The sequence below is a fragment of the Ptychodera flava genome, chromosome 8, assembly GCF_041260155.1.
Source record: "Ptychodera flava strain L36383 chromosome 8, AS_Pfla_20210202, whole genome shotgun sequence".
Taxonomy (NCBI): Eukaryota; Metazoa; Hemichordata; class Enteropneusta; family Ptychoderidae; genus Ptychodera; species Ptychodera flava.
The window spans coordinates 36,461,764-36,489,725 of record NC_091935.1 but is presented as its reverse complement, the minus strand read 5'-3'; the positions used below and the strand labels follow the sequence as shown (position 1 = coordinate 36,489,725).

Sequence of the window (27,962 nt, the reverse complement as noted above, 5' to 3'; positions counted from 1 at the left end):
ATGACATACTGGTCAATGTACTGAAGTAACAAAGGTTGCTGTTTGTAATGACGTCATCGGTTTTATTTTTGACTACAACTGCCATCCACATCTACTTCAAATGAAAAATAGACTCTGTGTAAAAGGTGAAGCCACAAACAAAGTAACCCCTGTCTTCATTGTTTTTCATTTTCCTGAACATCAAAGACTGAACAAACTTCAATTGAAATTTATGAGCTTGTTTATTACAGTTATGCTCAACGGAAAGTAGACGATGAGATTAAATGATACCTTACTCAATTACCAATTTACATCAGATACTTAATTTCTAAAACTACACTAGTACCTCACAATATTGCTTGCGAGCGGCAAGTTCTCAAAGACAAGAATAACAAATACCAGACCTAAATGATTCCTTAACATAACAGTCGCTTGCCTGCTTCTCTGCCGACATGAGTGCCTATCTCTTTCCACTGGTTTATTGCCGTAATCTTATTCCACGATACTAATTACACAGCGACAAAAAGACAACTGTAGTTCTTGCTGAAATGAACGTCATCGCCGGGGTAGACCGGCCGACATTGTTGAGACACTGCTCAGTAAGTGTCAAGTAGATTGGATTTTTCAATCTTTAAAATCATGACTTCTGCTTTTGCCAATTTTCATTTTCTTTGACACTAAAATGCCTTAAACAGATTACCCCTAATTCTTTGTATGAAAATGCCTCGACCTAACCCCCCTAATTCTTTGTAAAACAGGTCCACACTTACGATTGATAACAATGGGTATTTTGCCAAACCATGGTGGTGAAAATGTTACAATCAACTGCCACTCTGTAATTTGTGCTAGAGTGAAGATAAGTGTGGACTAAAACATTTGGATAAAACTGACTTAATTTGGCAATGTTATCACGCATGGGGGTCTCTTACAATTACCTAAGCTACTGATGATTAATGTGAAATACTGTCTATGTGTCCACTGTTCTGTGTATCTCTTCTAGCAGTCAAACAGTGGTGCAACTATTCTCATGCATACTCTTCCAAGTACATTTGATGGGATGTTTAACGTTTTGTGTTTATTATATCCAATCAAATGAGACTTTGTCTATCTGTTATTCAATGGCTCAAAATTGATGAGGGTCAATTACAGATTTGTATAATCCTCTACAAGATTTACTCGCCAAACCAGAGAAACCATATAATTATTGTCTGTCTCAAGATATCTTTGCAAGAGCTTTTCAGACAAAACGTTTGATTCATGAATGATGAAGATGTTTCATTATTTGCCTTTTATATATCTCTTTGAGAGGCACATATGTTACTTCATGCTTCAGCCAACTTACAGTTGTCTTTCTGTCGCTGTGTAATTAGTATCGTGGTATAAGATTACGGCAATAAACCAGTGGAAAGAGATAAGGCACTCATGTCGGCAGAGAAGCAGGCAAGCGACTGTTATGTTAAGGAATCATTTAGGTCTGGTATTTGTTATTCTTGTCTTTGAGAACTTGCCGCTCGCAAGCAATATTGTGAGGTACTAGTGTAGTTTTAGAAATAAAGTGTCTGATGTAAATTAGTAATTGAGTAAGGTATCATTTAATCTCATCGTCTACTTTCCGTTGAGCATAACTGTTAAAAGGGAAATGACAATGGATGCACAATGCAGATTTATAGATATTCACCATTAATAACAATGCATTATTGTGCTCACCCAAGCACCATTTGTATGGTATGTACTCATTGAGTTATTCCATACTATTTTACTCTGCTTCCACAATCAGATACTGCAGACACACAATGCAAAAGAAGTTTGTTTTGATCATGCAGTGTGAGGAAAAGTTGCCAAACCCAGTTCGCTGAAAGATTTATTTCTGAACCAGATTTGCAGGGACCTGGGTTACCGGTACTTTATGAATAAGTGCATGTGGAGGTACACACAAGATGTTACATCATTCTATGTGACCAAATCCAACTTCATCGTTACGATCATAGTGACATCAGGAACAAGGGCTATTGTATGTACTGTACATTGCTAGGATGTGAATAGTGTGGTATAATGCAGATCCTTATCACTAATAAAAAGCTATCTACTGTTGATTGACCAATCAGAGTGCTCAATTCAGGGTGTTTTATCTACTCTTAAAGCCCTCGTCACCAAATTCCAGAAACGAATGACAGTAAAGTACTGTCCAATCAAAAGTGAACATGTCATATTCTGTAGACATCTGGTACGTTTTAATATTCAAATTTTGTAACACAGCTGAAACCAGCTGCAACACCAAATCTGCTGTGCCCTTGGGCATTTATATTATGTGCCCTAGGGCATTTATAGGATGTTCCATTACATTGGAAGGCTATTTCACAAATAAAAGTTTTAATTCATATCCTAAACATGTTACATTGACAAAGGGGACGGTTGACGTAAACACATTGAAAACGAAAATATATCAGTTAGGGGCGATAGTTTTTAAGTCGGATAAAACCCTTGTACTCGGGCTCTTCTGGTATATACAGTCCAACCCTACGATAAAATGTCTCGGCCTGCGGCCTCGACATTTTATCGTTGGGTTGGACTTTATATACCAGAAGAGCCCTCGTACTCGGGCTTTATCCTATACTAAAGTTCTCATTCAGTTGGTTAATTCAGCAATGTCTTGACATATTAGCACAAATCAAATGGAGAGAATTACAAATATCATATGATTTACATGTACAGTAGACAAGCCTGACTTGCTTGTTAATATGACCTGTTAAAGTGACATGAATGGAGCTCCTAGTACCAGACTACTGTCATAGGCCAATGGTACTGCAAATGTCATCATCCCCGAGTACCAGACTACTGTCATAGGCCTTCAATACTGTAAATATCATCACCAAAACTAATAGACTGATCCAGAGTAACAAATCCTTCACACAAATCACTGAGGCAAAAACCACAAAATGGTCTCACCGAGAGTCATCAACTCAAAATGGGTTTTTAATGATGGACACAGTCAAGGCATTTATTCAACACGTTCACTATATGACAGCCCGTCCCCATTTCCATGTAGATAGGTCCACCCATCCTATTGAAAACAATTCGGATTTTTTCTCTAGTTTGGTATTGAACAGATTAAATTGCTGACAGAATCATATGGGGACTACGTAGGAGCATTTCGTATCCAGTGGCAACCTTTACACTACAAGTTAATATGTCCTGTGACAATCTGAAGGGCACTGAATAACATTTTGGCACCAGTCTTGTTTTAGCTGAACCAACTCCAATCATTACAGGGTACAGGGCAATGACACTTGTATAATAGACCTGTCATGGAGATTTTCAAGTATGGACAAAAGTCCGTTTCTGGCAAAGCGTTGTACTGGATTTATGTCAAACATTGGTACGGTTGGCCAAAGGCCTACCATTGTCTTGGGTGCACATAACCTTAAACTTCTTCACCTGGTCCAGACATGCCTTGATGATTAGGCAGCCCCTTCTTGGACTCGTCCAGCACCCTCACATCTTAGATCCTCCGACAAATAGAGAACTCATTCCTGACAGAAAGTTGTTTATGATCTGAAAAATCCTTACCACAAAAGGTGGGCATATAACAATACAGACTAGAATTAGACAATCCACTTCAAAGACCAATTGGTTCATAAAACTCAATAAAATTCATACGTGGTATCTTGTGTGTACTTCCAAATATGGTATGCTTTAATATACAAAGACTGGATGTTTAAAACAAACAAACTGAGCCCTACGTGGTAACCAAGAAATTTGACACAAACAACAAGGAGTAACCCTACACACAATATTGATCTGAAGCCAGGCATGATAAATGACCATTGACCAACAGTTTAATGTTCAATGTTCCACAGATGAGACATTCACCTCTTTCAGACGTACTTTTGATGAATTGATACAACAAGTAGATATTTCTCATACACACGTTGCATTTTTAATTAATCATCCTTCAATCCTGGCCTACAAATATTTCAATGACAGATTTTCAGTCATAAAACCTATTCTTGTCAGTAGGCCAAGCCAATTTCTTTGCACTACTGATACCCAACTGATCAAATCTCTGATATACTTTATTGTGACTATGAAAAAAGCTATTTTATCACAACACACACACACACACACACACACACACATATATATATATATATATATATATATATATATATATATATATATATATATATATATATATATATATATATATAAAACGGATAAATATATTTGCACAAGTCTACTGATCTGGTTGTATATTCTCTATTTATTGCATTGGTAATATTGATACAAGGTTTCGTCCTAAAAGTAGGACTTCATCAGGTTAAGAGATATCTACAAAAGCAAAGTACAGACAATAAAACAAAACAAAACAATGCAATAAACCAATAAACAGAAAATATACAACCATATCAGTGGCATGTGCAAATATACTCATCTGCTATTACCAAACCACGCTGTGAACAATACTGGGAGCTATCTTCAGAACTCAAGTTTACTTATATATATGCACATGTTTTAATTATCCACGGCCCCTTAGATACATGTAACTTATGGCAGAGCATATTCAAGTCTGCAGAAAAGTTTAACCCTTTGAGTGCTAAAATTTTCTCCCGCCAAAATTTTAGTGCAAAATTTTGCAAATTTTTAAGAATTTTTCTGTAATTTTTTGATAATTTTGGACCAAATGGACATCACATTTCATTGGCTACAGTTCGTTATCAAAATTTTGAGAAAAATTTTAAAAAAATTGACTGGAGTGTATTTTCTAAAGGTGACAAAAATTGACTTTGGTGCTCAGAGGGTTAAATGCCTTTCTGTATGAAACCAAAATAACACAAATATAATGTCAAAAGGTAGAACTTTGTCCCTTGATGAGATAGCTACCTTCTTTCTATGCTTTGTCGGACAGTTTACATGGTACATAATAAAGTCTACACAAATGATAATATGGTATTGTACCTTGGATTGAGGATTCATTTAGATACTCCTGAGCAGAATTTCTAAAATATCCTTATTTCAGTCACTTACCTTTTCCAAGTAGGAAATGTTCAAGTCACTTCTGTACTGTCTAAGCATATTAACTCGGCTGGAAAAGAAGTGAACCAAAATTTAATTTTTATATGTATATTCAGTGGTATGCCCTCTACGAGTACTGAATATTTGATATATTGGTGTGGCAGTTAAAGCTAGTGTGCCCCTCCAAATTGAACGACTTAAACGCTTCTCAAAATTTCAGTAAGAAAACTTAGAGTAGCAATTGCGGGTCATTTTGCAAAATTTGCGACCCATTATTTACCAACACTTGAAATCAAATATAGCTGCAAAGCAGCAATCAACCGGGTTTCGAGACATCTCGGTCAACAGGGGCAATAGAGATATACATATGCAAAAAGATGGGATTCTATGGTAGTATTTTTGAAATCGAGGTCAAAAGTAGTCGAGGTGATGTGACATTTTGTTAAAAGAATTCAATATCATAGTTATCCCTTTATACCAAAAATCAGACCTCTAGCTCTATCACCTTAGCCTGGAATTATATATGTGCATAATTAATGAGGTCTTGTCATGCTCCATATTGAGAATTGATTTCTATCCCATAGTAGTCCCTGTGTACCAAAATTCGGATCTCTAGCCCTATTGGTTAGCCTAGAATTAGATATGCGCATAATTAATGAGGTCTGGTCACGTGACATATTTTCAATAGATTTCTATCCCATAGTAGTCCCTGTGTACCAAAATTCGGATCTCTAGCCCTATTGGTTAGCCTAGAATTAGATATGCGTATAATTAATGAGGTCTGGTCACGTGACATATTTGCAATAGATTTCTATCCCATAGTAGTCCCTGTGTACCAAAATTCGGATCTCTAGCCCTATCGGTTAGCCTAGAATTAGATATGTGCATAATTAATGAGGTCTGGTCACGTGACATATTTGCAACAGATTTCTATCCCATAGTAGTCCCTGTGTACCAAAATTCGGGTCTCTAGCCCTATTGGTTAGCCTAGAATTAGATATGCGCATAATTAATGAGGTCTGGTCACATGACATATTTGCAATAGATTTCTATCCCATAGTAGTCCCTGTGTACCAAAATTCGGATCTCTAGCCCTATTGGTAAGCCTAGAATTAGATATGCGCATAATTAATGAGGTCTGGTCACGTGACATATTTGCAATAGATTTCTATCCCATAGTAGTCCATGTGTACCAAAATTCGGATCTCTAGCCCTATTGGTTAGCCTAGAATTAGATATGCGCATAATTAATGAGGTCTGGTCACATGACATATTTGCAATAGATTTCTATCCCATAGTAGTCCCTGTGTACCAAAATTCGGATCTCTAGCCCTATTGGTTAGCCTAGAATTAGATATGCGCATAATTAATGAGGTCTGGTCACATGACATATTTGCAATAGATTTCTATCCCATAGTAGTCCCTGTGTACCAAAATTCGGATCTCTAGCCCTATTGGTAAGCCTAGAATTAGATATGCGCATAATTAATGAGGTCTGGTCACGTGACATATTTGCAATAGATTTCTATCCCATAGTAGTCCATGTGTACCAAAATTCGGATCTCTAGCCCTATTGGTTAGCCTAGAATTACATATGCGCATAAATAATGAGGTCAAGGTCACATGACCTGACCCAAAATATTTCGGTGAACATTAACAGCCAATGATCGTCTATGTCGAAAAAGAACCAGACTCCTAGCTCTATTGGCTAGCCTGTAATGGGCATTTGTAAATCTATAGGGGAGGTCAAAGGTCACTGAAAAATATGAAAAATAATACTTTAAAAATCTTCTTCTCAAAATCGGCCAGGCCTGTGACCTTGAAATTTGGCATGAAGGAGCCTAGCCCTATGGTCTACAAAAATTTAGGACAGAATTTTGATTGATTAATTTTTATGCAAATTAGGTCAATTTGAAAGATTGTTTTCAATATGGCCGCCAGGTCACGTGACCCATTGTTATGGTCATGTGATCAAAAAATTACTTGTGAGGAGTTTTACCTATATGCCAAATGTGAAGTCTCTAGGTGCAACGGTGTTCGCGTGGCAGGGGCATTTAGAGGGTGGAAGAAGAAAAAGAATAATAATAATAATAATAATAATAATAAAAAACGGAACGATTACTAGAGGGTTTCGGACCCATGGTCTCGAAACCCTAAAAATGGCCACCATCCGTTTGTTAAGTTTATGGGGGGAAAACTTAAATTTTTGATTTTCACAGAAGAGTGTGAAAACTTCATTTACTCCATACGCTTCAAAATGAACCCCCAAAACAGGTAGACAAAAGAAGAATTGTAAAAGTTTGAGAGTCAAGATATCTGTCCCTGAGATGCAGTCTCCCTAGGTCTGACCTTCTCTGTTCTCAGTCAGTGTTGAAGGAGTTAAATGAGTTGAAGAAGTACGGTTATAAATTATAATTACATAACAAGTATACTGGTAACATGTTAGGAAAGTTTAGTTTCACAAAGATTTTGCATTGACTGCACAAGCTTTGGTGTCTGCTGTAATAATATTACTCTGAAAATATCAATTTTTCATTTGCATTGCATCAGTTGAATTAGGATCAGATGCATGATGGAAGTGAGATGCATGATGGAAGGAAAGGTTTGAAAATATCAAATTCTCGTTGTACAAATCAAGAAGTGTATCTTGGATATAAAACATGACGGACAGAAATTTCCCCTTCAAAGATGTACACTCACTGGTGGTATGTGGAAAACTTTTCAATGAGCTCTACCATCTTGACTGTCAACTGCCCACGGTTTACTGATCCTTGATTGGAGACAGTGAACTCAAACTGATATGGAAGTCCTGAAATCAAACCAAATCACAGAAATAGTGTCAATATAAACAGTTGATATTAACCCTTCCACCACCATGGTTTATCCCAAAGCCATTGTTATCAATAGTGGTTGTGGACCTGATGAAAAGGTTAATGGATAACATTTACTGACACAAACTTGATTGTTTTCACTTAATTTCTAACGATTTTGTTGTCGTAATTCTTTAAAGTCAATGATCACATCATTAATGAAATCAGGCCTGTGAAAAGATGAAGACGAATGCAGTTATTAATGCCACAAAGTGAAATATGGGGTCTAAAAGGTAGAGTTGTGCATGATAAACAAGTGTACTAACATATAAAAACAAAATCTGAATGTTCACTTTTATAGATTATTGTAATGTCTTGAGAATATTGGAATGTCTTGAGAATATAATAATCCTGAAGTATTGTATTCTATTGTGTATCAATGGAAAATCCATAAACTCTTTGTGACATACTGGATCTCAAATTTGCAATTATTAGAGTCATACTAAATGGTAAAACCATCTTCTGTTAAAAAGCGTCTGATCAACAGCAGTCTTTTCAAATTGTTGGTATGGACATTGGGTCATCTGTGGTGTCTATTGACAATACTTCATGATTCAAGAACTTACTGTGTTTATCCATGACACTGATCTCATTGCTGACTGTGAGGCATCTGAACTGTGACTGGGTCCTGGTATTCAGTCTGTTGTATGGACTTACAATGACACCAATGAATGGGGCATTTCCCTGACCAAACCATTCCTACACACAGTAAGGAGATTAGAGTGATATTACAGCAGTGAGCTGGTGATTACAGTCAATAATTTCACTTCTCCTTTGTAAAGACACTGGAGGGATATTTGTTTTTACAGTACATATTGACACACATTTTCCTTTGTGTTTTGCTTGTTCTACATTTGATCACAAATAATTTTTCCTGACAGTGTTCTAGGTTCCAGAGTTTACCTGTAACTCATAGTGGAAATCCAAGAACACTGCATCTGGACTGTACTAGTTTAGATAAGTCTATAGTATTACTGTTCATCTTAACACAAATCGGTTTGGGAAGAAATCATGATTATAAAGAGACTGCAAAGAATTGTCAGTTTATGTTCATTGCAGTACAACAAACAAACAGGATCATGGTCAACACTAAATGATAGTACATTGCACATCAAAGAATCAATATCCTGGGATAGGACTGTCACTAATACATGACACATTATGGTACATTTCTTTTGATGTATTTCTAAAAAACCTTACAAAACAAATATCACAGTACCTCTCTGAATTTCAATGTTCATATACATATACCAGTATATTTCTCAATACAAAAATAAATATCAAGCTATTTTTCTTTGTAAAACTGACCTGGTATTTTGACTGGGTTTCAATATCTCTGACTGAAGGGTTTGGAGCAAACCTTGGGTGGCTGTGATACCAACCAACGATGTCATATCCCATTTTTCTGATGAGTTCACAGGCTTGAGTTTGGGATACTACAGGTATTAATGGTAAACAGCATAAAGTACAGCATAGAATGAATAATTGATTTGTTGTGCAACGGTGCACAGCCCAAAAACCTAGAGTATGCTCATGCAAGACAGAAATTGTACATGAAAAAGAGAACACAAAACAAGCTCACTATGATATTCACTGTTTAGACAGCTGAGATGTTTTAAAATTTATTTGAAACTGCTAAACGATACTATCATTTAAGGTAGTATGCACCTCGAAATTGAAAGATTTAAACTAATGCTCAAACTTTTCTAAATGAAACTTTTAACCATTTTCTTACCAAATCAAAGATAACAATCAGGGGTCACCATGCAAAGTTTTGAACCAGCAAAACAGAGTGCCCAACATTTTGCAATATTTGAAATTCAAAATGGCCTCCATCCCTCTGTTAACTTTATCGGGGAAAAATTAAATTTCGGATATTCGAAAAATTAAGATGGGGAAAGTTTTTCTTTCACCAAGAGCTTTAAAATGAGCCCCCACAAGTGGTAGATCAAATATCTGTCCCAGAGGCGTGTTCTACCTTAAGGTCAAGAAGTTGACCAATTTCACTTCACCTTTTGCAGTTTTTTTTGTTTTTCCCTAAAACAAGCGCTCAACCTGCCTACCTCTGTCTTATACTCAAGAACTATGGTTGGACACAAAGAATATCAAATCTTTTCAGATTGCCGTTACTTACCTGGGTCCATTTCACACTGCAGGCCAGTACTCAAGCTTTGACAGGGCTCTGCTAAGGAAACTTCCAAGTGATGCAAATCAGGTCTGTATGTCCCTCCTAGTAACCCTATGACCTCCGTAGTGGCAAGGTGTGAATGCTCGGATTTGAAATACACAAACATATTAGCATTCCCTTTCTCATACAAATACAGCTTTGATTTGAACATTCATATGGATTGCTGCATATATATATACCGGTATCAACATGACAGGAGACACCACTGATTAACAATAAGAATATACAGATGTTAGATTTGATGGAAATTTGTGTCCATGGCATTACAACACTGTGAACTGCAACAATGGCGACAGATAAATCTATAGCTTTCCTTATTTTAGCAGTAACCATGAGTTTTAATGAGAATGTTGTAATTCTGTTATAAAATATAGCATGGTGTATTTCCAAATTTAAATGAAGATGGGTTTGTAGAGAAACAAAGTGGTGCCTGTTCGGCATTTAAGTAGAGAGAGGGCTACGAGGCTCGTCAAAGTCACTGATGTAAAGACCAGTCTGGAAAAACTTACATATATCACAAATGAACATCCAACAAGGTGGATGTCATATATTCCTGTGTTTGAAAATATTACAAATATCTCTATTATCAAGAACAAGACCATGTGTCTAAGCGAAGGCAGAAACAATGAAGAATAATAGATTTACACTGGAGAACTTTAAAAATTACCATAACCCTAGAGGGTCAGACCCTTAAGTCGACCTTTCCATGCAAACGACAGCAAGACTGAAGAATACTGGACGCATACTAAACAATTGTAAAAATCACCATAATCCTAGAGGGTCAAGTTGCTTTATTAAGCCAGTGAGGCCCCCTAAGTTAACATTATTGTTTTGTAGTAGGGACTGGGCCCAGAGTTATTCAGGTACACCCAAACGTCTTCTGAACTTGCCAAATCTGTAGCTTCCAAATAAAGTCAAGTTGAAACTGTCTTTGCGATTAAAACACTGGTCTTAGTCTGACAAGGTCTGGTAGATTCTAGAAAAGATCGATTACTCACCACGTCCATGATCAGGAGAGCATCTGTTCCAATGTTGACATTGAAAGGTGCCTGTTGAAGAAGTATAAACTCTACATGTAACATTTATTTGTTAAAATTCTGACACAGTTATCCCTGGCTGTGTCAGGCATCAAGACTGACTATTTTAATGACAAGGATTCTTCAGCCATTAAGCACAATTGGTGCTCATTCCAGACTATAAGTCCAGAACACTTTCAGTTCTCCTACTATACTGGATATATATATCAGTCCATTTTATGCCTTTGATCAACTTGCATATTTCACTTCATATCAATATGCATACGAACTGTTATAGCTACTATTATATTCAGTACAAATATGTCAAGATCAGTCTTGATTATTTGAAATGGGAATAATGTAAATGTTTTCACTGTATTTGACATATTTTTTGCTCATTACAGCATTTGGTATTAGTCTTAACCTCCTCTGGTTCAATTAAATACAGAGTCATTTAAAGCATGACTTCATATGGATAAAAGTGGCCACATCACACTTTGAGCTACATGTATTGCTACACCCTTCTATGAATTTGAATGCATCATTGTGATATTTTGAGAAATTGGCCTAATTTTTAGTCAGTTTAAGACTGTAGGTGTCGGAAGCGGCAGGTATGAAGGTGGTAGGTGCGTAAGTAGTGTTACAGGTGGGACAGGATGTGGGTTTTAGGCGTGAGGATTTAAAATGAACAGGTAGGTGTCGAGGTGACTGGTGGGTTGTAACATGTACATGTGTGCTGGCTGGGAGACACCAATGTGTTAGTACAGAGTAAGATCATATTTACCAAAGTTTAGGACTATGGCCAGTGTATTTAAATTGGAGAAGGGTACAGGTTGGGGTACACAACAGATTCTCCCAACTACACGGTGTAGTTGACATAACTCAGTACTGGCAAGCATGCCATTTGGAGTACACTACAGGTTTTCCTAGCTTACACAGTGTAATTAAGATAACATGATACAGGCAAACATATCGTTGTGAATGGAGGGATTCATTGACTTGTTGTCTCTGAAATAGAATAGTTTCTTTCAAATGAAACCAGAAACATTGTTGGCATCAGAATAAAAGACAAAATCTTTTTCTTAATAATGAAATTATCGGAATGATCATGGCATGTTGATGTAGACTATTGTTACAAAGTCTATATACCATTTCCAAAAAGAAAAAAGATCCCAGTCATTTCTAAACCAAGCATAAACAAACATTTTAAAGGCTTTGCCAGTGCAGACTTTTGGTTGCTGATTGTCAAACAGTATGTTAATACTGAATCAACAAACAACCTTTAAAATTTTATGACACTCTGAACCAAATGAAAGCACATTACCTATGATATAAACACATATGTGTGAGAGTATGAACCAGCTTTCTGAGTGTTTTTTTTCAGGCCTATTGCAGTCATTAGAGTTAAAACATTTATAGCTCAATGGCTTTGTCCCCAGATGTTGATCAAATACCATCATTCACGAAAGCATTGCTAAACCAGTGTTAACTAATGATTTTTTATCATCATGTAAAAGCACTTTTCAAGACAGTAGCCCCTGAACGTTTCGAAAACTCATATCCTTCTAACATTTTTCAAATACAGTACAAAATCTCTGCTATCTTTGTTATCACTGAATTGATCTCTTTCAGCTCATCCCTGTACCAGCTACTACCTTTGTCTGCTTAATCAGCAGGTATCTCTGTACCTGCCAATCACTACATCCATCATTTATCACATCCTATTGTTTTTTCTTATCGCTTCAATTCTGCCAAACGGCTTTTTTCTGACAAACCAAATAGATCAATGTGACCAAATTCCTAAAAAGCTGGTATATTATCAAGACGCTGGATATGTCATTTTCGATTACACAATCCTCTGGTTTGAAAAAACATAAAAAAACTTCACAGGTCCAAAAAATACTGCAGATATCAATTTCTGATGATTACTTTAATCAGCTAATATCTCAATTTTGTCATGTTGTACATCTGTATCTGTCAATCATATTATTCTATAATGTCAGATATAAGTATTTTTATCTTTCAAATGGTGCCAATCAGTTACTTTCCGACTAACTTCAGTGACCAGTATCTTTACACATTCTCTGAAATACCAATGAAATCAGCAATTCATTGATTGGAATCAATTACCTGAGGTCTATCATGAGCCTTCATTATCACAACCATGACTACAACAGAGCTGTCATTTTACTTAACTACATTTGTAAATGTCTTCTTTATTACGATAAAGTATGAGAACTGATTATTATCAAAACAGGGGTGATGGTTCACCTCTACACTTCGTATATGAAAAGGCATTTGCCAGGGTGAAAAGTTTATATTGTTAATGTTGTGATGTGGTACCTAGCAAGCTATCTTTAAGACCTTGTGTCATTTTCTATATATAATCTGTATATATATCTATGACTCAGGACATCAAAGCCTTCTTGGCTGTCTTTCCTTCAAATCAAATATCTAATTTCAGTATAGCAAGTCTCATATGTATTTAAAGCCCTGATTCACTGCCTGCCTAGCTCACAGCTATCAACCTGCCCTGGATGATAGTATGTAGGCTACGTCATCCCATCGACAGTGAGAGGATGACTCCTTAGTACTGTACCCATCAAATGTGACTTTTTGTAATCTAACCAGTGTACCTTGCAAATTATGACATTTCTCGACTGTCTGGGTCCATTTAGGAATGAGTGGACATTTCATATATAGTCAACCCTATACCAATACATGTAACATACAGCACATGTTATTCACCTGTTGTTCTGTGTCAGAGTGACACATCACTTGGCTCAGAGGGCACACTGTATCTCACTGAATAGTACACTTTGTTTCTAAATGAACAGAGTCTGTCTTGTTTCAGAGAGACTTTATTCTACAATCATGCTGCCGTATAAGGCTTCAGTCTATTGCCTTTCTCATGGAGTTGTTAACAATTCTTTCTAATCACGTAATCACTATCAGTATAGTTTTGTAAAGTTTTACTGGCAAGTACTGGTCTTAGTACAATTGTAAGTTTCCTGGGTCTGCTAACAGTGATTGATTTAGAAATCTCTGGAAATTTTGCTGAGTCAGCCTTATACCAGTGAGTGATTACAAGTTGTATACTTTTTAATTTTCCTTCTCTGTTACTTTGGTGGAAAGTTTTAGATCTGTCTTGTTTGAGTAGAATCATGTCCTTAACTTTTCAACACCATCTTAGTTTGCAAGTTGCATGATACAGACTAAATACGAGGAAGTTGGCTTTTATCTCTGGGACTGTTACAGAATGTAACAATGTTTCTGTTGACATATTTTTGAATCAGATAAATTTTAAAAAAGTACTGTCAAGACATTTTATTCTTCCTGCTAAACTATGTAAACTTTATTTATAAAACTTTTATAGTCTTTTCAAAGTTGTTTTTCGATGTTTGTTTGTTTGTATTTTCTTTGTTTGTCAGAGTTGATAACTGGGCCTTGAGCCTGTGGGACTTATTAAATAAATAATGATATAAATAAATACATAAACAAATATATAAAATAAGTTTTACATAGAAGTATGCATTCAATATTATATCACTGTTTTTGCTGACTATACCTTGAACTGAAAAAAATGCAGACTACCTTTCTGTTAGAGAGGGCGTTAGTCACTGGTACAATATGGTATAAGCAGCATGCCTGAATGCCCATGTCAATATGTGGCAGTAATTCAATGAATAATTAAATAAGTCCTCATCGGCCCTGCCTCTGACTTATTGATTATGCAAAAACCAGATAAACAAAAAGATGTCACTACTGTGCTCTGTACTTTTCAGATTTAGGTTACATGCTGTCTTGCAGGGCACATACCTAGCACCCTGCACAAAATTACAGGACAATGATTCACCTTTCTTATCAGTGTGAAAAGTAAACTATTTATTACCAAAGTTGTCTCTGTCATTGTTTCCAAAGCAGACCCTAGACACGCCTGAACTCTGAATCTAAACAAAGTCCCATCACTGGCGGTGTGCTACTTTGGTTACTGTGAAAATCTTCGCGAGAATTTGATTACAGTGGAAATCTCTTACAGATGGTTGAATCTCTGGGCTACAATGCAAATATCGACCTAGTCTGTTCCATCACAAACAGCTAACTCATCCCTTATCCACCTGTGCCAGGGTCTATCTCTTACACTCCATTTATAACAATGGAGAAAGACCAAAGTACCAACAGACAATAAGATACTGCTATGTCTGTGGCTTCACACTCATGGAATGCCATGCTGGCTGTAGATTATTAAGAATAAAACCCTTGTCAAAGTCTAACATTAATCTAGCTTACCATTCAAAAGCTTGTTTTCGACTTGAACAAATTGAATGTCACCTCGACATTGACATGATACAATTTATGGGACACAGGGTATGTCCTATGAACCTGAACAAAGTGTACTTCTATTTCTCCCACATTGGCGCATGTATACATGTAACGGCAAATATAGCATAATAGATATTGTGAACACATTACATTGTGAGTGCAGAGCTGACTATAAAAGAGAGATGATTCATCCACTTAGAGAAAGATGATACCACATGGAAGTTCTGCAACACTTAGAGACAGTGTATGCTACACAATGACATGAGAGTCTAAGTTAATTTGTGATAATCATTTTGCACCTCATTCTACCTACCGGTTTGTCAGCAGTAAAGCTGTTACACGGCACAAGTTTGAAAGGATCGTAGGTGGTCAGTTTGTTGTACTTTGGTCTCGATCTGGAGGTGTAAAAGACATATCAATATCACAAGTGATCAATGTGAATGTGTACTTTCTTCATGCCTGATATACTGGTGGAATATGTTGAGATACATTAATTTACAAAATATAATGAGGACACAATTCTTGACACTTGTAAATGGTACAGAAGTATCTGGCTTGATCGGGCAGGTTTGATAATTTCTGAAAAATACAAAATCAACCATCTAGTAGAAAAGTGGAGCAAAGAGTCAGTGACTGTTTGAAGAAATTTATGTACATCAATCTCACAAAAACAATGGACACTGAGATATGGGGATAAGTGGTTCTTAGCTCTAATGTCTTTGATGTGTTATTTGGTAGAGTGGGTTACAGGTTGAAATCTAAGGAAGATAGTAAGGAGTTGTATAATGTTTAATCCTTTGAGTGCTGTAATTTTTCCCACCAAAATTTTAGTGCAATATTGTACCAATTTTAAGATTATTTCTGTATTTATTTTTGATAAATTAGGAGAAAATAGACATCACACTTCATTGACTACAGTTTTTTATCAAAATTTTGGCAAAAATCTGAAAATATTGACTGGGGAATATTTTATAAAGGCGACAAAAATTGACTTTGGCGCTCAAAGGGTTAACATCTTGAGCATTTTCCTACACTTTGGTTAAAGTATCATTTAAATTTTTTTTGTTTTTTATTTCAATGCAATTCATATATTTTTTGACAAAACATCATTGTAAAGCTGGTTGGGCCAGCTGAAGCTAAAACCTTACAAAATAGATAATGTGTTTACAGATCACTGTACAACAGGTATTGATAACAAAGTATTTCAGAAGTTGGCCTCTAGATGGCGGTATAACGCACCTTGCTGATCTACTGTCTTCTGAAGACTGCCTCTCCCCACCATCATGATCAATGGTTTGACCCTCTGCCTCATCTGCATCTATCCAGTTGCCATATGCATCTCGAATTTTTCTTTTTCTTGGCCTCTATCAAATGTTGAAAAAAAAGTGAAGTGTAATGGTAAATCAGTTGTCGTCTCAAACTTTTTAGCTGTGACAAATACGACAGCACACATATTGATTGTGGTTGAAGTCTGAGTTATGATTCTACTTAGCTCTGTATTCAGCAACAAATGAAACAAAATAATATCAATATTGGTAGCGTTCTTCCTAAAACATTGTATCTCAGTTTTTTTTATTGAGTGTCCATCTTCATCTTTGAAAACATTTACCATCAAACAAAATGTGGAATTGGAGTATGGGATAGTAAGAAGTTACACAATTGGAAGGCAGGGTAGTATTGTTTGATTGATTTACCGTACTCGTCCGAGTATAAGCCCCTGCTCGTGTATACGTCCTCCTACTGATTTCAGAGGATTTTAGAAAATGCATAACATCCGTGTATAAGCCCCTACCCTAGTGTAACTCAAATACAGAAAGGTTAGGAGAGTATATTTGGTCATTTAACTTGGTAAAATTACTTTTAGATAATAAAGAAACTAATAAAAGATGTTAAAACAATGGGAAACTGGAGTTCCTTTGACAGCATCGCAAGGAATATGACACGTTTTTCCAGTACTATCTTGATTCTTTGACCCTGCTCACCCCCGTCGCCTAAATAGAATAGTCTCACTCACGTCCGCCATTGTTTATTTTCATTCACGGCCACGATGTTTTCATGCTTGAAACCTATTAGTTCAAGATGCGAGGTATAATGATATTCAAATATGCAGATTACATTAATGAGCATTGTTTCGGTATTAAAATTCTATGCTAATGACCCTTAATCAATGTGGAATATTCATGTACCTCGGGTTCTTGCATTGTATAGTTTTTTCGATGCTGAAATTTCACCAAAATATCACTTCTGTATTCAGAGATTGTACAATCAATTTCTTTGGATGTGTAGTCGATTTTGAAAGCGATGGAAAGATCAAGCGGTGTTGAAAAAAATCGTGCATAAAATTAGCATAAATTAAGCATCCATGCCAGATAACATGGGGTTGCTCCAGTATAAGCCCCTCCCCTAGTTTTACCGCTGTTTAGTGTTGCCGAACCGGGGGCTTATACTCAGACGAGTACGGTAGGCATTATCCATGCAAAAGAATGAGATTTTGAATTTTGAAAACACAGAAGACTTGGCAAGACTTGGGATCTGCAAGGAATTTGCAGAATTTTTAGTCAGATGGATGGTTTGGGAACAGAGTGGTCAGAACAGGAATTGGCCAAGAGGGAAAGGGCAGGGACAGCATATGGAAATGAATGAAATCTGATGCCAGTGTGCTGATGGACATGGCTTTCATAGATACCATAGCTGTGAATGACCTACCATTGTTTGCATTCTTATTGCTTGATAAGCTATGAGTTCATCTTTTGTAAATGTTCTCCTACTTGTACTGGCAGCTGCCTTGGTAGATCTGTATGGGTTTTCTGTCAATTGAAAAAAGAAATAAAATGATTCAGAAAATGTTAAGGTCTACCCTGGTATTTCTCCAGCATCTCAGTACAGTTTATCAGTCTATAACCCTGTATGTGACTTGCTACACTGTTAGCTACATTTCACTACTGACCTCTTTCAATAGTCCTTTTACCAGTTCCATGATGCATGCCAGAGTATACAAAGCGTATGTTACTCATAGAACGTTTTAGCTGTAGGGTATGAACAGGGTATGTTACTTAAAGAACACTATGGCAGGTAACACTCCACCTCGTATTTTCGTCACCAATGGATACAAAACACACAGGTAATTTTTTGGCATTGCAATTTGTGTCATTTTTGTAGGACAATCCATTATACAACACAAAATCAGTATGTTTTTGTTGTTTTTACTGTCATTGTCAATAAGATGTTTGATACAGCCACAGCAATGCATTATGGGATAACCGGGAAAAGGTCTACACATGACTGTAATGCTTATTTCAGTATATCCAGATCATGCAGCCCTAGTGAAAACAATGGAGCTTGACTAAAGTCAGCTAATGATGAGTTTAAATTCACACACAATGCATTACTGAGTTGGACTGTCATCAAAACTCTTCCAATGCCAGATGATGTGACAAGACCCAAAGAATGCTGGGTCCAAACTGAATAAATTTACAAATCACCATAATTCTAGGGGTTCCAGTTGCTTCATAAGGTTAGAGAGGCCCCCTGAGAAAATCTTTATGTTTTCATGTTGAAGATTGGATCCAGCGTTCTTCAGGTGTGTGAAGAATACTATGGAACAATAAATATCTGCTGTGATTTATAGGAACATGCTATTTACCAATTCCAAAGTTGATTGCACCGATGTGTTCCAAGTATTCATGGACTCGACTGATACAGTTGACATCACCACAGTTCTTTAGACCAGGTCTGACAGACGTCTTGGTCAGGTAATTTGGTTTGGTTTTGTCCCTTGAAAACAAAATATACCATGGAAAATTTAGTGTCAAATCAAGAATGCACAATATTTTGTTGAATGGCAACAAAAGAAGGAGATAGATGTGATTTACAGTGGCATATTGCGAATATTTTTGAAATAGGATGTTACTCAGTCAAAGGTACAAGTTTGGTACGACTTTATGGTTTTCTGTGGCTAAAACTACACTGCTTCCCAGAATGCTTTATGTCACCAAGTAACGTAAAATGAAGCTTCAACACATAACAATGCAGAAATAACACAAGCTCCATAAACTGCCACTGATGGAATCAATATATGGTAGTGACTGCAATGACAGTGCTAACACTAACAAGAACTACTACATAATGAATGATTCTCTGAAGAAGGAAGAAGCACAATATTGTTGAACATATAAGAAAAGTTTTGGACTTTTAACTAGCTTTTGTGTTATGAAATGAATCTAATCTTACCATGATTCTAAGATATAATTTCTAATTTTCAAGTATCTCTGAGGTGTTTTCAGCTGTCTTCCATTGAAGAATTCCGGATGCGCCGATTTCTCATCCTCAGTGATGATGCTTCTTTCAAGAAATATTTCCTCTGTTGCTTTGGGAATGTGAGCCCAGGGATCTGAAAATGAATCAGAATTGGAAAAAAATACCGTGAAAGGAACAAAGGCCGGCTAGCAGATAAAATGATTGATGTTGTATGAATAACAGTGATTGTTCAAACTTCAGCTGATACTCCAGGATACATCAAAATGATTGAGTCAAGATGGGGTTTGATGATTTCATTATACGTACGGAAATGCCGAGTGAAATTGAATTATAAAGTCAGTGCAACAAATAGTTTGTAGGACTTCCACCAGCAAACTACATGAATGAGAAGATAGATTTAAGGAAAAATGAGTGACTTGTTAAATGTCAAGTATTTCTCACCTGGTTTTTCCTCTTTGTAAATTTTTTCTGCAAAGTCCACAAGATTATCGTCTTCTGAAAACTCTGCAGAGGTATACTCAGTTGCATTGTTATCTGCGATTGTTAAACCACACCTTCCGCTAACCAGACTGTCTTCTGATTTGCAATGATCATTTTCTGTTGAGCAGTGCAGTTCAACTCTACCAAGCTCATTTTCTGCTTTAGAGGAACATCTGTCTGTCTGCTCTACAATATTTTCCGAACTGTCGTTTGATTTGAGCAACATCATCTGCAAATCACTTTCTGCATCTCTCTGACCTGGGGTGTTTTTGTCTTTCTTGTCCTGTCTCAGTATTGCAACATTTTCATCACTCAAAACAGAATCACATGAGCTGAGAGACTTCCCTTGGCTGTCGTATTCTGTTGCCTGAAGGGAGTCTGAGTCTGTTTCTGTGTTGCCAACCTCGCTGTCTTCTTCCGCTGATTTCAACAAAGTGGAGTAGATTGTTTCTGGGGACAGACTGCTGCCTGTGGATCAATGAAGTGAAAAGGAAGACGTTGTGAACAGGTATACCTACATATGGTGGACTGACTTTGCTGAACTAGATCTATTATAAATGTTTCAAAAAACACAAGGCATGTTCACAGAAGACTGTACACTAGCTGAAGGATTGCAAGAGAATGCCTTAACTGAGGTCTCATGAGGGCGCTGTGACAACATTCTAACATGTACCTGTACTCTACAGTGCAGACACAGATATGCATTTTTGCCGTTGTTGCTAAGCATGCTTATGCCAACTTCCATCGTTGCCAAGGGGTCCTGGCGTGCACTTCTGAGCAACATCAGACTGACTGAGCGACGGTTCAGCTAGGTGGAGCTCTCCAAATTTTCGTTCAATTTTGCCCCAGTAAGTTTGAGATACAGTATTTTATGGCACGTAATTTTAAGAATAATGGTTTTGAATCCCCGTTAAATAATAAAAATCTGACCAAAGGAAATTGACATTGCTAACGACAGTTGATTGCATTATCGAAAGAAAGTCGTTAGTAGTATGACCTGTTTTCTGAAGTTAATATTTCCGTCTCACGGCCTATCTTGAACAATAGCTAAAGCATTAATTTTAGTACAATTTAATAATTTAGTAATTTTCATACAACTTTATGTAAAGGAATGGATTTTGTGAATATCGCTTCTGAAGGAGGTCATTTGACAGTACGATAGTGTTTAAAATGCAGACACCTGAAAACTGGAAGTACATTAACTTTCCAAGCAATATCATTGACAACTTCATTCACAATATTATCATACGGTCGTTTTAATCCAGGTAATTTTTACGAATACATCCAGTTGACAATCTTCTGTCACTTATGTAAGTTATAATTGTGCAGTATAGTTATAATCATTGCAGTATTTCAAAAACAATAACATGCAAGTAATCATTGAGCCATAGTCGCTTGGCCGCACTGATATTAATTTTTATTCATTAGAAATATAGAAAGTTCGGAAATGGAATTGCCGCTATACGTATGTATCGCCGGGTTTGGAGACGGATTTCTCTCACAAAAAAGCCACTGTTAACTTAATAGACTAGAATTGTCATCTTCTTTGCATTTTTGGGTATGATTTCTGACAGGACCTACGCTTTCGACCCGCAGTTGATTTGAATGACACACTTGACAAAGATTTTGTGAAAGTAAATCAATTGCTTCTTCTCTGAGTGTCTAAAATATGACATAGTACTATGAAAAAAAATAAAGTCCCCTTCCTATTACCTGTATCTTTAGCCATAGCAATGGCTATTCACTTTAGCCTCACCTGTAAACATTACAGGGTATGATAGTCTAGAGGGCAATGCTGTATACTAAGTAGGCTGAAATTCATTTCAAGTACAGGGAGTCTATTGGGAGTTCAGATGTGCATTAAGTTTGCGAAATAAAATCCTATCATAGACAAATGAGAGCATGTTGATATTAAGTCGGAAGATTCCACAGAACAGCTGATATGGAAGAATGTTTTGAGATAGAGAAAAATCCTCTGTTTTATATAACATAATATCTGCTACTGATATCTGTTAAAATATCATGCATGTATATCCAATGAAAAGACAATTTTCAAAGAATGCCATTCATTATGAAAATACACACATTAAAGTGACCTAACAATTGACTGAGGATTTGGTATATAATCATTGCCGAGTACTTTTAAAATATATGTTTAATTAATGTGAAATTTGCTGGTTTTTTATATGCACGTATCCTAATAAATGGTGTGAACTTATTCTTTCAGATCAACACTACATGTTCTGATGGCCATTGAGCGTGATGCGTGACAAGACTGAAACATTTAAATTTCTTGTTGGTATGTCACTGCAACAATGATTTATTGCAATCACAGACATTAATGATTATTAAAATCTAGTTTTGCTGCTATTTTATGAATTTTGATTGAAAATGAACCCAACTTGAAGTTCTATCATAAGATATTTATTGCATCAAATTGGGAAAAGATGTTAAAAAATGTGTATTTTAGTTAGGTAAATTGCATAATCTTATCATTAATTAAAAACTATCTACTGTTGATTGACCAATCAGAGTGCTCAATTTAGGGTGTTTTATTTACTCATAAAGCCTTGGTCACCAAATTCCAGAAACGAATGACAGCGCCGTAGTAGAGTACTGTCCAATCAAAAGTGAACATGTCAGATTCTGTAGACATCTGGTACATTTTAATATTCAAAGTTGGTAACACAGCGGAAACCAGCTGCAAGACAAAATCTGCTGTGCCCTAGGGCATTTATATAATGTGCCCTAGGTATATGCCCTAGGGCATTTATAGGATGTTCCATTACATTGGAAGGCTATTTCACAATAAAGTTTTAATTCATATCCTAAACATGTTACATTCACAAAGGGGACGGTTGACGTAAACACATTGAAAACGAAAATATATCAGTTAGGGGCGATAGTTTTTGTATAGGATAATGCCCGAGTACGAGGGCTCTTCTGGTATATAAAGTCCAACCCAACGATAAAATGTCGAGGCCGCAGGCCGAGACATTTTATCGTAGGGTTGGACTTTATATACCAGAAGAGCCCGAGTACGAGGGTTTTATCCGACTTAAAAACTATCGCCCCTAACTGATATATTTTCGTTTTCAATGTGTTTACGTCAACCGTCCCTTTTGTCAATGTAACATGTTTAGGATATGAATTAAAACTTTTATTTGTGAAATAGCCTTCCAATGTAATGGAACATCCTATAAATGCCCTAGGGCACATTAGTTTAAATGCCCTAGGGCACATTAGTTTATGTTTGTACCACAGCAGATTTTGTGTTGCAGCTGGTTTCCGCTGTGTTACCAAATTTGAATATTAAAACGTACCAGATGTCTACAGAATATGACATGTTCACTTTAGATTGGACAGTACTTTACTATGGCGCTGTCATTCGTTTCTGGAATTTGGTGACCAAGGCTTTACGAGTAGATAAAACACCTGAATTGAGCACTCTGATTGGTCAATCAACAGTAGATAGTTTTTTAAAAGTCGAATAAAACCCTCGTACTCGGGCTCTTCTGGTATATAAAGTCCAACCCTACGATAAAATGTCTCGGCCTGCGGCCTCGACATTTTATCGTTGGGTTGGACTTTATATACCAGAAGAGCCCTCGTACTCGGGCTTTATCCTATCATTAATTAAATTTGTAATTTTAGAACAATAATTGTTAAAAAATTGAACTCAGGTATAGCCTTGAAGTTGTGATTCATATATTTTTTTTTCCTTTATGGCTAAATATGCATGTGTGCATTTTGGAAACAATCGGTATCAATCAGTAAATGAGTAACAGTTCATTTATGTGTTGTAAATTTAAATTGACCACTTCAGAGATACAAGGCTTCAGTGAATCGCCTCATTTTTTTATGCTTAATTTTCTACATTTGTATAGGGGAGATACTTTCTCCAGCGCAAACGTTCAGGATGAGATTCTTTGAGAAACGCTACAATGAGTATTGTCATTAGAAGACAACCTTCACGCATGCGCTCTGACTTTATTTCAGGGATTTGCAAGGACTACCTGTACCTGTCAGTGCTATTTTAAGTTAACATATCCGTCTCACGGCCTTATCGCCAAAACTGAGGGCACAGCGTTTAATTTTGATGTCTGAGTAAAAGGACAGTGACAAAATCAAACTTGGAGAAGAAAAATGTAGGGAGCACAACCGGAAAATTCAGGAGTGAATGAGTTGTATTTTTTGTCAAAACATACGAGACAACATTTTGACTTTATGATTTTTCTGCAATATATACAAATAAGACACTAAATAATGTACAATTTGGTATATCTAACTATCTATCTTTCAATTCGCCTGGTTGTTAGTAGTGAATGTAATTTAGTGAAATTTTTGAACTTTTGCATTCCATACCACCCACGAAGGAAAATTGATTTTGCCCGTCTCGGATATCTGCGTCCGCACTGCTGGACATTTATCATTCAGAAATATTTCTCATTCACACATTAAGGAGAGTATAAGGGATAGGGTTAGGATACATGCTAGTTGGATGAAAGTCTAAGAAGTTCGATGTCCTGGAACAATATACAAATCAGATACCTAGTACAGTTACCTATTATGGCATTACATTTGCTTTCATCTAGATCAAAAGTTTGAAAGAAGTTTATCACATGGGAATGAAGCAATTTCACAGTACATCCCTGGTCATATCGCCTGACTTACCTTTGAGAAGATTACTGTCGTTCATTTCATCCTCATCGTCTCCATCAATGTCAACCTCAACATCAACCTCTTCCTCTTCTTGATTTCCTTTCTGATCTGTCTCATCCTTGCTGGCATCTGCAGCCTCTGCCTCCATTGATGCTACCTCCAGCAGTTCACCCAGTGTCTTCTCAGCACTCTGGTCCTCCACAGCTAATCCAGAATTTTCCAATCCCTGGATCTCCTCATGACAAATTACACTCTGACCGCCGTCTCTGCTATTGCTCTTCTTCGGACGTCCAATTTTCTTGCCAAGCTTTGGACTCTTCATCTTGGGTGACTTAGTTAGGCCATGGTTGTCGCTTATCTTTGGCAGTGTTGTGATGGTTGGCACTGCAGTGCTCACTGCAGCCAGTGCCTCCTCCTGGCTTTCAATGTCATTGGTGTTCAGATACTGTGGTTGGAATTCTGTCTCCAAAGGAGAGGTCATGTCCAAGTCCTTGTCAGCTCTTTCTTTCTCCCTTGCCTGTGGACAGAAACATTAAAATGAATTGTGTGTTTTTTTCTCCTCGACCTCATCTTTGTTTTCAAGATACTACTGTATACAGCTTGGCACAGATTTGACACTTGAAAAATGAATTGTCAATGACACTGTGCTCCCATTTTACAGAAATACTAAGTACCAGTACACACATGACATTGCATTCTTACAGGTTGATTACTAAGAAAATTCCATTGTAAGTCCAAATTAATCTTATACCCAGCAATATGAAATGCCCCATGTCATAATGACTTTCACATATCTGACAGAAAACAACCCTAGGATCAAGACTACCATGTTTTAAAGCAATCCAACAAACACTTTGGGAGAAAATGATTTTTTTGACAAAAAATGGGAAAAATTGCCCCAACAATACAAATATAAAAATTTCACCACAATTTGAACGAATCTGACAAAGGCAAACCCTGGGATAAACATACAAGTTTTCAAGGCAATGGGATGAGCGCTTTCAGAAAATAAGATTTTTTGACCAAAAATGGGAAAATCGGCCCAAAAATACAACTTTCAACATTTCACCACAATTTGAAGAAATGTAACTAAAGTCACTATAAAGAGCCTAGGTGCTGCGGTTTAGGAGTTTTTAATGTGGATGGACATACATACATACATACATACATACATACATGCATGCATGCATGCATACATACATACAGACAGACAGACAGACAGACAGACAGATAGACATGCATACATACATTTATTTTTACAGCTTTTAACCTCCAACAGCCGCCCAACCTATCAATATCAGCTTGTTCAACTTGATACCTGGTACTACTGCTTATAATAATATAAACAAGAGTTAATTACATTCTAATTAAAGTAAACATGCCTTGCTTATCAAGATTATGTCAAAAAAAACCCCCAGAATATCTGTCATGTTATAAAGAATCTTCAGCTTGTTAACTTTATCAGTATTTTCATCGTATTAACCAAGCACATTTTAACTCTCAAATTAACATTGCAAGTAAGTTCTGTTGAATAAGTTGAGACTGTACGTAATCAGAGAAAGCACACCGAAGAGACAAATGTTTTCAACGTAAGAAGTTCAAGGTCATCAAAAGCATTATAAGGAATCATGTAACACTTTCATTGCACTGTTTACACAGATTGCATAATTGCTATAAATAGAACATGAGGAATCTTATAGCCCAGCTTTACCATAAAAACCCTATCACTTTGACCACTCTTTTAATTGACCACTCTATTTTTTCCTCAAAATGTAATTTTATTTAATCCTTATCAAGTTGATCACAACTGGAAATAGGAACTGTCTCTATCTCTCTTTATTTGGCCAACCTATCATGACAAACTATTATGAGCAATTTCTTTTAGATAACATACAGAGAACAATACATGACGGTACAGAATATGTCAAAGTTGGGATTCAGGAAAGTTGCCTTTACGTGTTTTAATCATCCAAAATGGTAAACATTTCACTATGAACTGTCAAAAATGTTGAACTTTCTAATAATTCTACACTAAAATTATTTTGGCTTTGTTGATTTCCTAATTAATTCAATTATTTAAAATTATATTAATTATTTTTTTCTGGGTGAATTGATAGGGTTTATACAGTACAAGAGTTACATACAATGTAAGTCAAATTCAGTTAAATATCAATTACCGTCTAACATTGCATCATTCCTATAAATAACACCTCAGCCTGGAACAGCACAATCATAATCTGCTCATTAACGCAGGCAGTACTTGACTTGAAATGAATGACCTACTACATTTCAGGGCTAATGTGCAGCGCTGAATAAGATCTGACCAATTGGGTAGCTGAATCTTACCAATATAATGAAAACAATACAAATAGACTCCCTAAGTGGTTGTGAATAGTGAAAATGGACCAATCAGAGAAAGAGCTTATTCAAGCTGCACATCAGCAGACATTTCACCTGTGTACCAAATTTGAAAGCATGGCAAAAAAGTACCACAAATTTGCAAATTTAGCCTTTAGTTCACGGAGTCATCTTCAGGTCACACCTAGGAACCTGCACATCCAATTGGAAAGTAATGGCATACACAGTTTCAAAGAAGATTTTTTTGACCAAAAATGGCAAAAATTGCCCAAACATACAAATATGCAAATTTTGCCATAATTTCGATGAATCTTATTTTGGGTCATCACAAGAAACCTGCAAACCAAATTTTAAAGCGAACAGACCATTGGTTTCAGAGGAAACAATTTTTTACTGAAATGGCAAAAAAATAGAGAAAAAAAATCATTAAAAATAGAAAGCAGCCAATATTGACACCAAATCTATATGTTTGAATGAGTGGGGCCCAAGGTACCTAAAAACCAAATATGACAATGATCAGAAGAGTAGTTCCTGAGTTATTGATTTTTGACCATTTTCGCCCTTTTTTCTACCTCATTTGCATATCCATGAGACTAACAAGTTCATTTTAACAACGGCACATTTAGACCACATATGGCATCACTACACCAAAAATCAGCTTTATACGTGCAATACTTTCGGAGTTTTTGCGTTGGACGGACAGACATCCATACATACATACATACATACAGACATACAGACACCTCACATACAGACTTTTTTCAACCATATAACCTCCCAATTGCCATATATGTATGGCAAATGGGAGACTTGAAA

General features: G+C 36.4%; 1 protein-coding gene across 1 annotated transcript in view; it reads right to left on the bottom strand.

Moving 5' to 3' along the window:
• Nucleotides 1–27,962, bottom strand: part of LOC139139200 (histone H2A deubiquitinase MYSM1-like) — a 34,602-nt gene that overhangs the window by 2,178 nt on the left and 4,462 nt on the right. Inside the window, exons 8-20 of the mRNA XM_070708027.1 lie at nt 24,801–25,305; nt 20,088–20,594; nt 19,620–19,779; nt 19,033–19,163; nt 18,096–18,196; nt 16,629–16,753; nt 15,703–15,784; nt 11,049–11,099; nt 9,997–10,132; nt 9,171–9,298; nt 8,429–8,561; nt 7,693–7,801; nt 5,005–5,062 (exon numbers count right to left, since the gene is read on the bottom strand). Coding sequence (XP_070564128.1) covers nt 5,005–5,062; nt 7,693–7,801; nt 8,429–8,561; nt 9,171–9,298; nt 9,997–10,132; nt 11,049–11,099; nt 15,703–15,784; nt 16,629–16,753; nt 18,096–18,196; nt 19,033–19,163; nt 19,620–19,779; nt 20,088–20,594; nt 24,801–25,305 — 2,226 coding nt within the window. The remainder of the gene's footprint in view (nt 1–5,004; nt 5,063–7,692; nt 7,802–8,428; nt 8,562–9,170; nt 9,299–9,996; nt 10,133–11,048; nt 11,100–15,702; nt 15,785–16,628; nt 16,754–18,095; nt 18,197–19,032; nt 19,164–19,619; nt 19,780–20,087; nt 20,595–24,800; nt 25,306–27,962) is intronic.